The sequence below is a fragment of the Cucumis melo genome, chromosome 4, assembly GCF_025177605.1.
Source record: "Cucumis melo cultivar AY chromosome 4, USDA_Cmelo_AY_1.0, whole genome shotgun sequence".
Taxonomy (NCBI): domain Eukaryota; kingdom Viridiplantae; phylum Streptophyta; class Magnoliopsida; order Cucurbitales; family Cucurbitaceae; genus Cucumis; species Cucumis melo.
This window is the reverse complement of record NC_066860.1, coordinates 22,674,562-22,689,063: the sequence shown is the minus strand read 5'-3', so window position 1 is coordinate 22,689,063 and position 14,502 is coordinate 22,674,562. Positions and strand designations below refer to the sequence as shown.

The 14,502-nt window shown below is 30.3% G+C and overlaps 1 protein-coding gene across 1 annotated transcript; it reads right to left on the bottom strand.

Annotated features, from left to right (window-relative positions):
• Nucleotides 1–2,965: 2,965 nt before the first annotated feature.
• On the bottom strand, nucleotides 2,966–5,474 carry LOC103502759 (cytochrome b5, seed isoform-like). Its single transcript, XM_008466831.3, has 3 exons — nucleotides 5,067–5,474; nucleotides 3,576–3,642; nucleotides 2,966–3,469 (listed from the first exon to the last, which is right to left on the bottom strand). Exons 1-3 carry the CDS (start codon nucleotides 5,148–5,150, stop codon nucleotides 3,219–3,221), a joined length of 402 nt encoding a protein of 133 aa, XP_008465053.1. The 5' UTR covers nucleotides 5,151–5,474; the 3' UTR covers nucleotides 2,966–3,218.
• Nucleotides 5,475–14,502: the final 9,028 nt, after the last annotated feature.

The window sequence follows — 14,502 nt, the reverse complement described above, 5'->3', positions numbered from 1 at the left end:
TAAGAAACAAAATGTTATTTCTCGTTCAAGTGTTGAATCATAATATAGAGCTATTACACAATCTGTGTACGAAATAGTATGGATTCACCAACTATTATCTGAGATAGGCTTCAGTATTAAAATGCCAACTAAATTATGGTGTGAAAACCAAGTTGCACTTCACATTGCATCTAATCCAGTATTTCATGAACGAACTAAACATATTGAGGTGGATTGTCACTTCATTTGTGAGAAAATCCAAGATGGGTTGGTGTCCACAGGATATGTGAAGACTAGAGAACAATTGGGAGATATTTTGACCAAAGCTGTAAATGGAGCAAGGATAAGCTATCTGTGCAACAAGCTGAGCATGATCAAGATATTTGCTTCAGCTTGAAGGGAGTGTTATGATATATATATTTATATTATATGTTCATTATCGTAATTGTACATACAGTCTAAGGTTCCTTTGTTCTCTATATATACGTAACTTTACTCTGACTCTACATGAATAAGAAATATACTTTTCTCTAACTTCTTGAGTACAAAAACTACCCATGCTACTCAAGTCCTAGAGTCGAATGTTAAAGTTTGAAAATGGGATTTCCTTTAACTTTGGAGTTTCACTTGGGTGCTACTTTTATAAAGTTTGAAACATAAAATGGTTTTTGTAATCTTAGGAAGTGTTTAAGGTTGTTTGTTTTAAGGTTGTTTATTTCTTGTTGATATAATGGATCTAAATCCCAAAAATCATCGATCTTAGGAAGTGCTTAAGGTTGTCTGCTTGCTCAAATGAGACATTGTTTTGCTCTCATCTACTGAGACCATTCCTTGAACTCAATCTCAGTGACTTACATACTGATAAATCAATATAAGCAACCCAAAATAAGTTAGCATCTTTTTTATTGTGTGTTATTTTCATAATTTTGCTTGGAATTTACTTGTACTGGATCTGCTTTCTTTACCTAGTTCATTTGTCTGTGTTTGTTTGAACTATTTGCTTGCTATTTTGATCGAGGGTTTTGCCTTGTCCAATGCTTCTTGATATTCTAATTGTTTGATTGTTTCTTACATTGGCTCTTTCGAGATCGTGATTTCTCTATTAGGTTGTCGACGCATTGACTTGGTGATGGTTGTGAAAATTTATTTTGTTGCTAATAACTTAGTAATAACTTCAGCTTGTTTTGAGTTGGTTGATAGAATTTCTTAAAATGAAATGAGATTGCTATGTAGTATGACTGACGACGTACCTCAATGATCTGTCTCTGTTTCTAGCTTCTGAGTATAATCACTATGCAGATGGCTAAATGGGGATTAGATTCAATAGACAAACAAAAAACTACATGTCATTAGTTAGTTAAGCAGTTTAGAAGAGCCAATAGGCAATAGTTTAAATCAATGTCTTTTGAGCAAATTGAATTTGATGATTTCTAAATACTTAGTAGCAATTTGAATTTAATTGATTTCAGAAACGTATATTTTCTTTATATCATGTGTTCTTTTCAGAAATGCACACCTTGACTGTTTAGAAACTCACACCTTATGGCAACACTAAGAAACTAGCATTAGGTTCAGTGAAGTCATTTGTAACTCAATTACAGGTTCAATACTATAAAAACAGTATTTGAAGGTGTGTTCTATGTTGTTCCTGAGATATTCTAATTTCATCCACGTTCATGATATAGTCCTTACTTTATATAGGTTCTAATAAAGGTGTGTTCTATGATTTAGTCCCGACTTTTGAGAATCTAATGCCACCTGAGGTTCTTGATTGGGTAAGGGTGGACCCATAAGCAAGCTTATCAGGTACCTTGGGAGATGGTACAGATAACTTTGGTTCTGCTGGTGTGACTGTAAACCAAGGTTAATGAGATGTTTGATGATTTTGATGAAGATGTAGATCATGTTTTATTGATAGAGCGACTAAGGAGGCTGCTATTCAAGGTTCCACATTTTCTTGGTGATCATATTTTCTCTATCTGTAGTTATCTGTTTCTATTGACTTGGTCATTATGCCTATACTCTTTTCCCCATACTTGGACAGGGATTGCATATGGTTTCTTTTTGGTTGAAATATTGTTCTAGTTTTTCTATAATAGTTCCTAATTTTTCAATTATTTCAACTTAGTAAGTCAACTAAAATTAATCTTTACCATTAACTTCTTTAATAGAATTTAATAATTAGCATGAATGATATAACTCATGATTTCCGGTTCACTTCAATTTTATTTCTTTTAACAAGATGATCTAAACTTTGTATGGTTTTGGATTTTAAAATATTATTTTTATTCAAGTAAAGACCTCTATTTAATATGAAAAATAGAGTCGTTACATAAATGTAATTCACTATATCTATGAAAAATCCTAAAATGTCAAATTAATGACAATGATATGAAATATGATACAAAATGCTGAAGTACGATAGAAAAACAACATCAAAATTATAAAATTACAACAATTAAGAGAACACAATTGGAAAGAGACACAAATTGATCAAAGAAAGAAGAAGATTAGATGAAAAGTTAAAGTGTTGAAGATATTCAAGAGAGTTATATTTTATGAAAAGTTAAATTGTTGAAGATATTTAAGGGGGTTATATTTTATGCTGACTTTGTGGAGACTCAAATGTGATGAGGACGATAAGATGATTCTGAGATTTGGTCTTTTATTTATTTTTATCTCTTAGTTTTGGACGAGGAATAAGCATTTTAAATAGACTCTTGGAAAATATTAGATGAGTTGCTTATCATTTTTTTTAAAAAGATGGTCATACATTAAATATGAAGTATACGTGCTTCATAGACACGAAACCTACAAAATATTTCATCGATATTTTATTTTCTAATTATCCTCTACATTTCTTCTATTACTGATTCGCTTCGTAGTATTTGACAAATATTCCTTTCCTTAAAATCGAACATCTAATCTATCATTCCTTCGATTGTCATGTTCGAGGGAATTATGTTTTCACGCATAGTTTTCAAGATCAAGAGAAAATAACATGTGCAAGCGTGCAAGCAAGGTACACATGCTCAAATTTTATTAAGTCTCATCTCCTTCATGGTATACTAAAAGTCCGTGCATTAACGAAGTACAAGGAGAAAAAAACCATAGAAGAAATGGTCATACTTCCAACAAATTTTCAAGATAATCATACAAGTTTCAACAAAGTACACTCGTGAGACATATCGAACCAATTTTTCAAAAAAAAAAAAGTAGAAGTGATATAGTGTCAATATTTAAGTTGTTTTGATATAGAGGTGGATGCCAAAAGCCAAGCCCAAAATTACCAGGGGAGCAAGAAACTGGAGGACCTTGATAATGAATTCTGGTGTCTTGTCTTGGTTGTATAGGGGTTGCTTTGGAGGAGTATACTCTCTTTTTGCAGGAATAGTTGAGCTATCGATATCGCCGACATAGAATTCTTCCATCATTGCTCTGGCAGTGCTACTGTGCCCGACATCGAAAAAATCATTGGTTGCATCCTTACCTGTAGATACCAAGATTTCATAACGTCAAGAACCACCATTGATATTTCAAACAAATGTTATTAGGAGCATATTTCAAACAAATGTTATGGTTGTTTGTTTCCATACCAACGCCTGACAACAAGACTTCATCACCACCAGGATGGTCTTCAAGGAATTTTGTTACATCATACACCTGTTGGATTAGAAAAATGAACAGAACGAAAATGATACTGAGCAAAACTTAATCAGCAGTATATGACCCTGATTTATGATCATTTGGTTTCGTCAGTTTTTAAATTAAGCCTATAAACACTTCATCTACCACTAAATTTCGTGCTTTGTTATCTAATTTTTACAATTATTTTAAAAAATTAAGGCAAATTTAAAAAACTAATAAAAGTAGTTTTTAAAATTTTGAATTTCTTTTTAGAATTTGATAAGAATTCAACTCTTTTACTCGAAAAATGCCAAGTGTTGTAACAAATTGGGAGATATACACAGAACTAAAAAATCCAAAACCAAATGGTTACCAAATGAAGGCCTAAAAGATATTTTTTGTGGAACTAAATAACATCCATACTGCTCCATAGTTATCTCACCACAAAAAATATGCAGCTAAGAAGCATGGAGACAAATCTGATATGGGAAAGAGAACAAATTCTAAAGGTTTAAGCAAACATTAGTAGTGTTGTTTATCTACCAGTCTACCACAGAATTATACCCAGATTCAAAAAGAAAAAAGCAGCATATAAGATGTATGGGGAGTCAAAAACTCTTGAAACAAAGAGCTAGGACAGGCAGATAATTTATTCAATGAAAAAATTGACTTTCATTGAGGCATTGAGAAAACTAAAATCCTCTAAGAAAGCAGGAGGGACTCCAGTCTTGTAAAATGAGACCTAGGCATTAATAACAAAAGAAAAAGCCTAAAATCGAGGAGAATCTAACAACAGACCGAACATTGCTAGAAGAATTCAATCTTTCTTCTAAGTATTCTATTATTTCTCTCCCAACATGAAGCCACAAAATTCAGTGAAACTAGGTCAAATACACCGGTGTAAGAATCAGAAGCCCAATTCAGGCTCACACTAATCCCATTAATGAAACCAAATCAATCAATATCAAATAGACCTATTATAACGTTTAACCATACATGCTAAAAACAAAAAAAGGACGATCCAAAGAAGAGCAAAAACCACCCATCAAAGAGAAAAGAAGAGGCACTTCAATCCAATGAAGTAAAATAAGACCAAATTAATAATTACAAGAGAAAAGAAAAAGAAAAAGAAGCTGGAAAACAAGGCTAAAAAAGAAACAGAGAATCTAACAACCGACCAAATTCAGGAACATAGTATAGTCTAAATACACCAAAGTAGGATTTCAGAATCCCAATTCAGGCTCAAACAGAACACAGAACAGTAATCCCATGAATGAAACTCAATCAGTCAAAATCAAAAAGACCCATTGGAATGTTTAACAATATAAATTGAAAACAAGAAAAGGATGATCAAAAGAGGAGGAAAAAAGGAAAAAAAAAAAAAAAAAAAACAGAAACCCATCAAAGAGAAAAGAAATTGAATGCACAATGGGGTGAGATAGAGACAAATGATCAAACACCTTGTCTTCAATGATCAACCAGCAATCGTTGCGATTGTCATGGGAAGCAACCTCAGCCAAAGTGAACACCGAGCGGCCGCCCATGGTCGGAACTTGAAGCGTAGTGTAATCTGAGAGGCAAATCTTTCTTGTTTTGAAGGAAAAAATGGGGGATAGAGAGAGAGTTTTTGAAGGTTAATGGTGGGAAATGGGATTGGTGAGACATTGAATCTAATATGGTAGTATCACTTTATTTCTTTCCTATTGAGCGTTTGGTAGGTAAGGTAAGGGGCAAGGCTGATGCAATGCCATTCTCATACCAACCATTCTTCCTTTTCTTTCTTTCTATTTTGCTTTCAATTGAGTTTTTTTTCTTTTATTTATTTAGTTTCTAGGGGAATTGGAGGAAAGGATAGGAGGGGTGTCCCTGATTTATGGCAAAAACGGGGATTTACCGGATTTAATGAGTTTATAGCAATTGACGTGCACATGCCACAATACGCCTAATTTTGACCTTGAGTGGTAGGATGTCTTACTTTTCAATTATATTTTGTTCGAATAGTGTCTTTGGAATACATTCAACCAAATTTTATGATAATTGTTTATTTGATGTTTAATAAGAAATCTCTTCTAAATATTTATTTTTCTTCCTCTATTTTTTTATTTCTTTTTATTATTTATTTTTTACTTTGTCGTTCTTTTTTGTTTTTTTATTTTTTAAATACTTTAGATATTTTTTTAATGTATGTTCATATACATTTAAGGATTTGCAAATGTTCCTCTCTAAGTCAAATGTACTTCATCTTAACATCAATTAAAGAAATCATGATGACATCAATGAAGAGCACGATCGTTTGGTTCGTGAAATAAAGATGAATGAAGAACATGATTGAAACACTTATTACCTTATTTATATTTTGTTGTTTGAAATCAATTATTTTTTTATAATTATGTACTTACATTTTTCAATATATTTGCGCTTCTAAAATTGAATTGTCCAAAAAAAAAATAATACAAGAAAATGAAATTAATAATCCGAAGAAACTAAAAAATTAATAATTTCAAGATAATGTTCAATTGATTTTAAAATATATTTTTAAAAAAAATTCAAAATATGTGTATTTGTTTATGAAATTATTTCATAATGTTAAATAGTTTTTTATGTTAATTTGACCTAAGTATAAACATTATTAATATAGTATAAACCAAACATAATTTTGCATATAAATATTTATAAAGAGGTCAAACCAAACATTTAAGTGTTTATATTTATTAAACTCATTTTTTTAAAAAAAAATTTTAAAAATGTATTCTTAAAAAACATCTTTTCTCGTGGACAATCCAAACGGACCCTTAATTGAAATCGTCTGAAACTAGATCATGCATCAATTCTAAATAGATATATTGAAAACTTTGGATATATCTTTCAAACCTAACCAATTAGAGAGAAGTGTGCCATAATTTTGCTCCCATTTTGAATTGTTTATTTTACCTCATCAACCAATTTCAAGATTTGATTTGTTTTACTTGTCAGGTGAATATCAAAATATCTCATTAACTAACTTTTACAAATATAACAAAACATTAAAATATTTAAGGTAACAAAATCGAAAAACCCACTAAACTAACTATGTTTTAAAATATCTCAAGTTTGTCCTTGTCAATTTCTTTTTTTTTAATATTTCAACTCCGATTTCTTCCTTTTTTTCATTCATCTTCTTCCTTCTCTTATTCTTCTGCAATTTTTCTTTTATATTTTTTTGAAATTATAATCATTAATCATCAATTATTATTAGTCTTTCTTTTTTTCACTTATTCTGCAATTTTTCTTTTATACGAAAGATCTTCGTCATCTCCCATATTTTTTTTTTCTAGATCTAAACGATCCTATACCAAAACTAAACAATCTTGGTTCAATGGTTCAAGATTGTGTACCAAACATAAAAGATCTTGTACACGATCCTAAACAAAAATCGTTTAATCTTGGTACATGATCATCTAGTTCCTGGTACACGATCGTGTACAAAATCTAAACGATATTAGTATAAGATCGTGTTCCAAATATAAAAGATCTTGGTACACGATCCTGCAATTATATACACAATCTAAACGATATTGGTACAAGATCGTGTTTCAAATATAAAAGATCAGTACACAATCTTGAACAAAAATTGTTTAGATTTTGTACACGATTGTTTAGTTCTTGGTACACGATCATGTACTAATATCTAAACGATCTTTGTTTATGATCGTTTAGAAGAAAATTTATACGCGTGTGTGGCCGATTAATCGCGTATTGACATTGGTATTTTTGCTATTTCTCATTGTAAGCCGGTAGACTTTTCAAAATCTATACAGTGTAAATATTTTGTCAGTTTATTGTATCCTTGAAAGAACCTCTATATATAAACATCCCGTTTTTTATTTTTGGATTTACCCATTTAAAGATTTAATTTGTTAATTATTTCCAAAAATATCAAAATATGACATTAATCAACGTGTTCAATTTTTTTTAAGATTTGGTTTGTTTGATTTATTTGTTTTAATTAAATATCGGGTAACTAAAGCATATGGTTCATGTGTTATGTATTTTATGTTGACGGCTGCAGAGTAATTCACTTATCATCTATTAAATACTGTAAATTACAAGATGTGTGATTTGCTACAATTTCAATAATATCTGGATTTTTTTTACTAAGAATTTTTTCAATAAATTAAAGTTGTTGAGATTTAAAATATATTTTCATATAAAGTATTTTGATATATTATAGATTTTTCATAGATGAGATTCACTCTTTAGTAGCTTTTCCATCCATTGAATGACATGTGTCACTAATATGGCTTACATAACAAGATTTCGACTTTTATTCTCTCCCATGATTAATTTACATTGTTTTTGTGGTAACTTTCTCTCTCATGTTTTGTGTATATTATTTTCGGGGCTCTTGCAAGTATAGTACATTTAATTTAATAAATTAGTTTGCAAACATAGCAAATTAAAGCCCAACCCACGTTTAAAATTTGTAAAATTACAAAATTACCCAATATAATTCCCTTCCCGTGCTCCCTTCCGTGGAATTTCCCTTTCATCCCCAAAATTTAGGGTTTCACTTCAAATCGCACAAAAAAAAAACTTCAATCGGACGAAGAAGAAAACGAACAGACTTCGGACGAACTTGTTATTTTTTTTCTCCCCTTCACATTTAACAAACTTCGGACAACATCTTGTTGATACACTTGAGAACTTCAGTCGAAAAATGGCAAGGTATTTCATATTCTACACTTTACAGAAACCATTGTTTGATTTTTTTTTCTAACTTATACACTTGAAACATCCTGTTGATACACTTGAGAACTTCAGTCGAAAAATGGCAAGGTATTTTTAATTTCTTTTTCTAGTATTTTATATTTTTGTTGAATGTAAACAATTTGGAACTAATATTTTATATATTTTTTTGGTATACAAACAAAACAGGGAAAAGATTGAAAAGTTAAAACGAAAAAAGAAAAATAAATTTTGAGAAGGGTGAAGAAAGTTCAAAGAGTAAAAAAGGACAAAGAAAGAATAAAGGATCATTGAAGAAAGAGGTAATTACTGATATCAATATATATTGTTGATACACCAATATATGTTGTTGATACACTTGCTCCACTTAGCATGATATACTTTATATACTGTTGATACACTTGTTATGATGTGCTGATGCACTTGTGATGGTATGTTGATACACTTGTTATGATTGCTGATACACTTGTTATGATGTGTTGATACACTTGTTATGATTGCTGATACACTTGTTATGATGTGTTGATACACTTGTTATGATGTGTTGATACACTTGATATTTTGTTTGTCATACATTGATTTGTATATTAAACAGGTTAATGCTGAAGAGAACCTTGCAAACAAAGTTCATTACTATTCAAAGTTGACAATAATAGAGTCAATTGTCAAAAAGTTGTCCAAAGAGCAAATGCAAATGTTTAGGAAGGGTCCATTTGGACACCTTCTTGATATTCAAATCAAAAAGTGTCCTGGACAATTGTTAGTTCATTTGATTAGAAGACTGTCTAAGCAATCAACTGACAACACTTTGATTTTCAATCTAGAGGGTAATATAGTAAAATTTGGATTGAGAGAATTTCATTTAATAAGCGGACTGAATTGTCAACCATTCCCACAATCCACAACTTCAAATATCAAGGAGGAATTCAATAGTGAATTGAGAACCGCCTGCTTTAGTAATACTGATATATTAGACAGAAACAAAATTATTGCAGCCTTTAGTAGAGCACAACTTAGTGACCAACTCATGGTTAAATTAGCAAATCTTCTTATTTTAGACTGTTTCATCAACTGCAAACAACTCCATAATGTAGTAGATTGGAAACACCTTAAAATGATAGATGATGAGGAAACTTTGCTAAACTTTTCATGGGGTAGGTTGTCTTTTAACTTAACTGTTGAATATATGAGAAAAGTTGTAGAAGACTTGATCGTCAATTTCTCACTACAAGGATTTCCACACATTTTAGTTTGTCGAGCACTAGAAATCATCCCAAAGCTTTCTGAAAGTCCAAATGGGATAGCCACAAGAATTGGACATCGAAGCCCAAGAATCATAAATTAGAAATTAGAATAGCAACCTGTTTGGACATATCTGCAACGGAATTACTTCAAGTCAAGTGATGTACGTTCTTTTTCTTCTTCTACAACCTAATTAGTTATATACTACATTGTAGGTATATCACTTTGTTTATGTACCTAGTTAACTTCATATGAAGCGTATCAACTGATGTAACTTTTATTTTAAAAATACAGTTTACAGTTATCCCTTTCACTCCAACTAGCGATGAACTAATCTCTCCAAACTTTCAATTCTTCCTAAATAACGCACCAAATGAAGTTGAGAAAGAACGAAGTGAAGAAACAGAAGATGAGAATGAAAAAGGTGATGAAGAAGAAACTATAAATGATAAGACAAAAAAATCGTTGAGAAAAGAAATTCAAGAAGTGAAGAAGGACTTGGAAAGCTTGAAGAATACCGTAGAAAATGGAAAAAATGAAGTATTGGAATGGTTAAATAATATAATCACCATAATCAATGAAAGAATGCCAACAGAAAAACAATCACAAGGATCGTACCATGAAAATCATGCTCCAACTTTAAGTTTGCAACGTCTTGAGGAAAGAATGAATGTTCATAACTTGGATGATGCAGAGGTAAATATATTATTTTTCTTTTGAATTGAGGTAAATTTATTGTTGTTTAAGGTATATCAACGTACCGATATAACATACAACTTATATAAATCATACTGATATACATCATTTGTTGATACTGATATACTGATATTACAGATTAATGAAGAAGAAATTGAACAAGAACAGAATGCAGAAGAACTGGAGCAAGCAATCAAGAATATTGATAAGTTCATCAACAATGTAATATACATTTAGTTTACCTGCAATAATTTTATTTTTCTTATGGATATTAATTATTCAATTTACTTATACATTTTCATAAATCATAAAAGAATCAAGAAGATGCCAAAAAAAATGAGGAAGAAATAGAGAATCAAGAAGTTAATGCAGAAGATCAATCAATGAATCCAGAAAATGAAGACAAAAATGTAAGTAACTTAGAATATACTTTCATAGAACAATAAAGTCTATCATTTTATTGTTACGCTTGTCTTAATAAAATTTTCTACTTATTTATTAAAGAATGAAAAAGACAATGAAGAAAAACAAATGAATGAAGTTTCAAAAGAAGCACATCACCCAACCGTAAGTAATTTAGTATACGTCTTGATACATTTTGATAAAATATATAATATTAGATATATCATCTGACTTATTCACATATTTCATACTTTTCATTTAAAGATTGGAGAATCAGAAGAACAGCCAAATGAAAGAGAGCTAGATGGAAAGGAGTTAATGGAAACAAGCCTCAAATTAGTTGAAGACATCCTCAAAATTCAAGAGGTTATAACTTTTCTAAACTTAAGCTTATTGACTGATACACCTTATTATTCTACGTACATAAACTTGTTGATACATGTTGATTTATTATTCTACATTTGATTTGGGTGATAACACAGGAAGAACACCAACAAAATGAAGAAGGGAGGACAAAGGAAAAGAACGATAAAGGCAAACAAGTGATAAAATCATTTTTAAACTATAATATTTTTAAAATTTTAATTTTCTTTTGTAAAATACTAATAAATAAAATTGTATATTTTTAGGCTACTCAAAATAGAGTACTTACAAGGAAAGCTTCAACTTGCTGCCAATGATGAAAAGTGTAAAGTGCAACATGTGCAACATGAGCGGCCAAACAAGAAATTGAAACCCACACCAAAAGCTATTGATTTGGAATTGGCCCAAAAGCATAAATCTCCCAAAAAGGGAAAAAAGTCAAACGTTGCATTTGAACCACCAAGTTTTGATTTGCTACCTTGATAAACTTTTCTTTTGGACACTTTTGAATATGTTTTCACATGTGATATACTTTATCTCAAATCACATAGGTATTTTTCGTATGTAATATACTTCATCTTGAATCACATAAGTATTTTTCGTATGTGATATACCTTATCTTGAATCACATAGGTATCTTTGGTATTATGTACCTTATCTTTTTTTGGTATCTTTGCGTTTGAAGTATCTTATATTGCATATATCACTTAGAAAAATAATGTTTCTCTGATGTTGATAGACTTTATATTGGGTATATCACAGGTATATTGGACTTTAAATACCTTATATCAAGTGTATCAATTAAGAACAAAAATAAAAAAAAATAAAAAAATGAAGTAGAGAAGAAAATATTCGAAAATAAATTGTTCAAATAATACATCATTGATAATTGCTAAATTTCAAAATAAGTAAATTGTTCAAATAATACATCATTGAAAATTGCTAAATTTCAAAACAATTAAATTGTTCAAATAGGTTCAAATGTACAAGGTCTAATATTATGGCTGGCTCTCTTACATCAGTGTATTAACTAATCATTACACTTCAATACAGTATATCGACAATTGACTATTATAAACAAATATCTAAAACATAACACTTACAATGAAGCTTCTTGATTCATCAACTAGCTTTCTTATTAGTCCTTCAGCCCAAGAACTCAAAACACTCTTTAAACATGAGGCTGCTTTTCTTCTCTCATAAAACCACCGTTGAAGAACTCTCTAATGGTCTCAAGCAAGGATGCAACCGGTAAGTCTCTATCAATCTTCAACTTAGAATTCAAGCTTTCACAAATATTCGTTGTCATTATTTGATATCTTCTTTTTCTAGAGTATGCGCGTGACCATCTCTCAAAACCAACTTTCATAAGATATCCTCTAATAGATGGGTATATTGACTCCATCCATCTCATATATAACTCGAAATCATCTATTGTATACGAGTATGCATATTGATGAAAAAGCTTTTCAATTAAAGAGTCTTTAAATGACAACTTCACACTTTTTAAAAGATGTTCTACACAAACGCAATATTGTACCGTTGGAAACACATCTAAAACACCCTTTGGAATACTTATATGTCTATCAGAAATAATAACCAATCCCTCTCGATCTCCAAAAGAAAGTTTTAATTGTTCAAAAAACCATTTCCAAGAAGCATCATTCTCCGAATCTACAATACTAAATGCAAGAGGGAAAATTTTACTATTACCATCCATAGTTGCTGCAGTTAACAATGTTCCACCATACTTACACTTTAAAAATGTCCCATCAACGGCTATATTTGGTCTACAATATCTCTAACCTTCAATTGATGATGCAATAGTCATAAAACAATATTTGAAATGGCCATTTGGATCTATTTCGTATGCAGTAAATGAACCTACAAAAAGGGAACAAAATAGAATAATCAATTTAATAAATGCACTAGATAGTAAAACATATAATTAGTATTGCATACATCATACAATGAGTATACTTCATAATAGGTATATCAGTAAACTGATATAAAACACTAAATAGTAAAACATATAATCAGTATTGTGTACATCATACAATAAGTATACTTCATAACAGGTATATCAGTAAACTAATATAAAACACTAAATAGTAAAACATATAATCAGTATTGCATACATCATACAACAAGTATACTTCATAATAGGTATATCAGTAAACTAATATAAAACACTAAACACTAAACTGGTATACAACAACTAGTTAGTATACCAGCTATACAAGTAAAATAATGAATGAAAAATAGCAATAGTATAAAACGAAATAAATTGAACAATATAACAATTGGTAGAAAAACAAACCTGGATTTATTTCTTTTAGCTTTGAGAAGAACTTTGGAATCAAAGCATAAGAATCATCGGCATCTCCTTTCAACAACTTCATAACAGATTCTTTTGCTCTCCAAGCCTTATAATAACTAACAGAAACTCCATAATTCATACGCATATGATGGATGATATCTTTTGGTGTTGAATGACAATAACTATACCTCAAATAATCAATCATACAATGACTAACAAATTCTGAAGATGCTTGCTTATGGGAAGAATGAACAATCATTGAGCAACTATGATCACTAACGTATTCTCGAATCATCCATAATTCACTTCTTTTATAACGCGATGCTCTAACAAACCAAAGACAACCATCTTCATTGCATCTCAACTCAATTGATCTTGAATTAGATCTCAATGTCTTAAATTCAAAATTACTCTTGACAGCTATAAAGCGAAATGACTTCAGCAAAATTTCTTTACTACAAAACTAATCCTTCTCCTTAAAAGTCAACCCATCCTTACTATTAGTAATATCAACATCTCTACAAATTACTAATTCATCTCCCAAATCAACCTCAACTATGGAAGAAGAACAAGAAGAACCAACTGAAACATCCAAAACTGTATTTACAGAATGAGCAACTAAAGGATATTGGGTAGATTGATCCTTAACCAATGTCAAGAACCAAGTCACATCTTTATTTTCAACAATCTTTAGAACATGTTGAACACTATTACTACCTATAGGCAACAAAACCGAAAGTTCAATACACGACTCAACTTGAATTTCAGTACGTATCAAGTTCACAAAAGAATCAAATGATGATATCACTTCATCAACCAAAACACAATTTGTTTTGTAATCCACATAGGACTGTTGCTCATCCCATTGACTACTATGAAAAACAATTACCGCAAGCTTAACCATAACTACAATGAACTGCAACAATTTAGCAAAAATAAAAAACACGTAGTAAGTATATCAGTCAATTAATACATATAATATAAGTATATCATACAGCTGATATAAAAAAACTGATACAAATTAAAAAAAAAACAGAACCAAACATAACCAAATCATGTTGGGCCGGGAAAACAGAACCAAATCGTAGATATTAGAAACAAATAAAAGAGATGAGTAATAACAAATCGTAACCCTAATTTTAATAAAT

What these genes read in the sequence shown, in the direction of transcription:
- LOC103502759 (XM_008466831.3), bottom strand. Translation starts at nt 5,150, where the DNA reads ATGGGCGGCCGCTCGGTGTTCACTTTGGCTGAGGTTGCTTCCCATGAC. An exon ending in GGTTGATCATTGAAGACAAG is followed by an intron (nt 3,643 to 5,066) that starts GTGTTTGATCAT and finishes CTAATCCAACAG; the next exon opens with GTGTATGATGTAACAAAATT. An exon ending in AGTCTTGTTGTCAGGCGTTG is followed by an intron (nt 3,470 to 3,575) that starts GTATGGAAACAA and finishes TGGTATCTACAG; the next exon opens with GTAAGGATGCAACCAATGAT.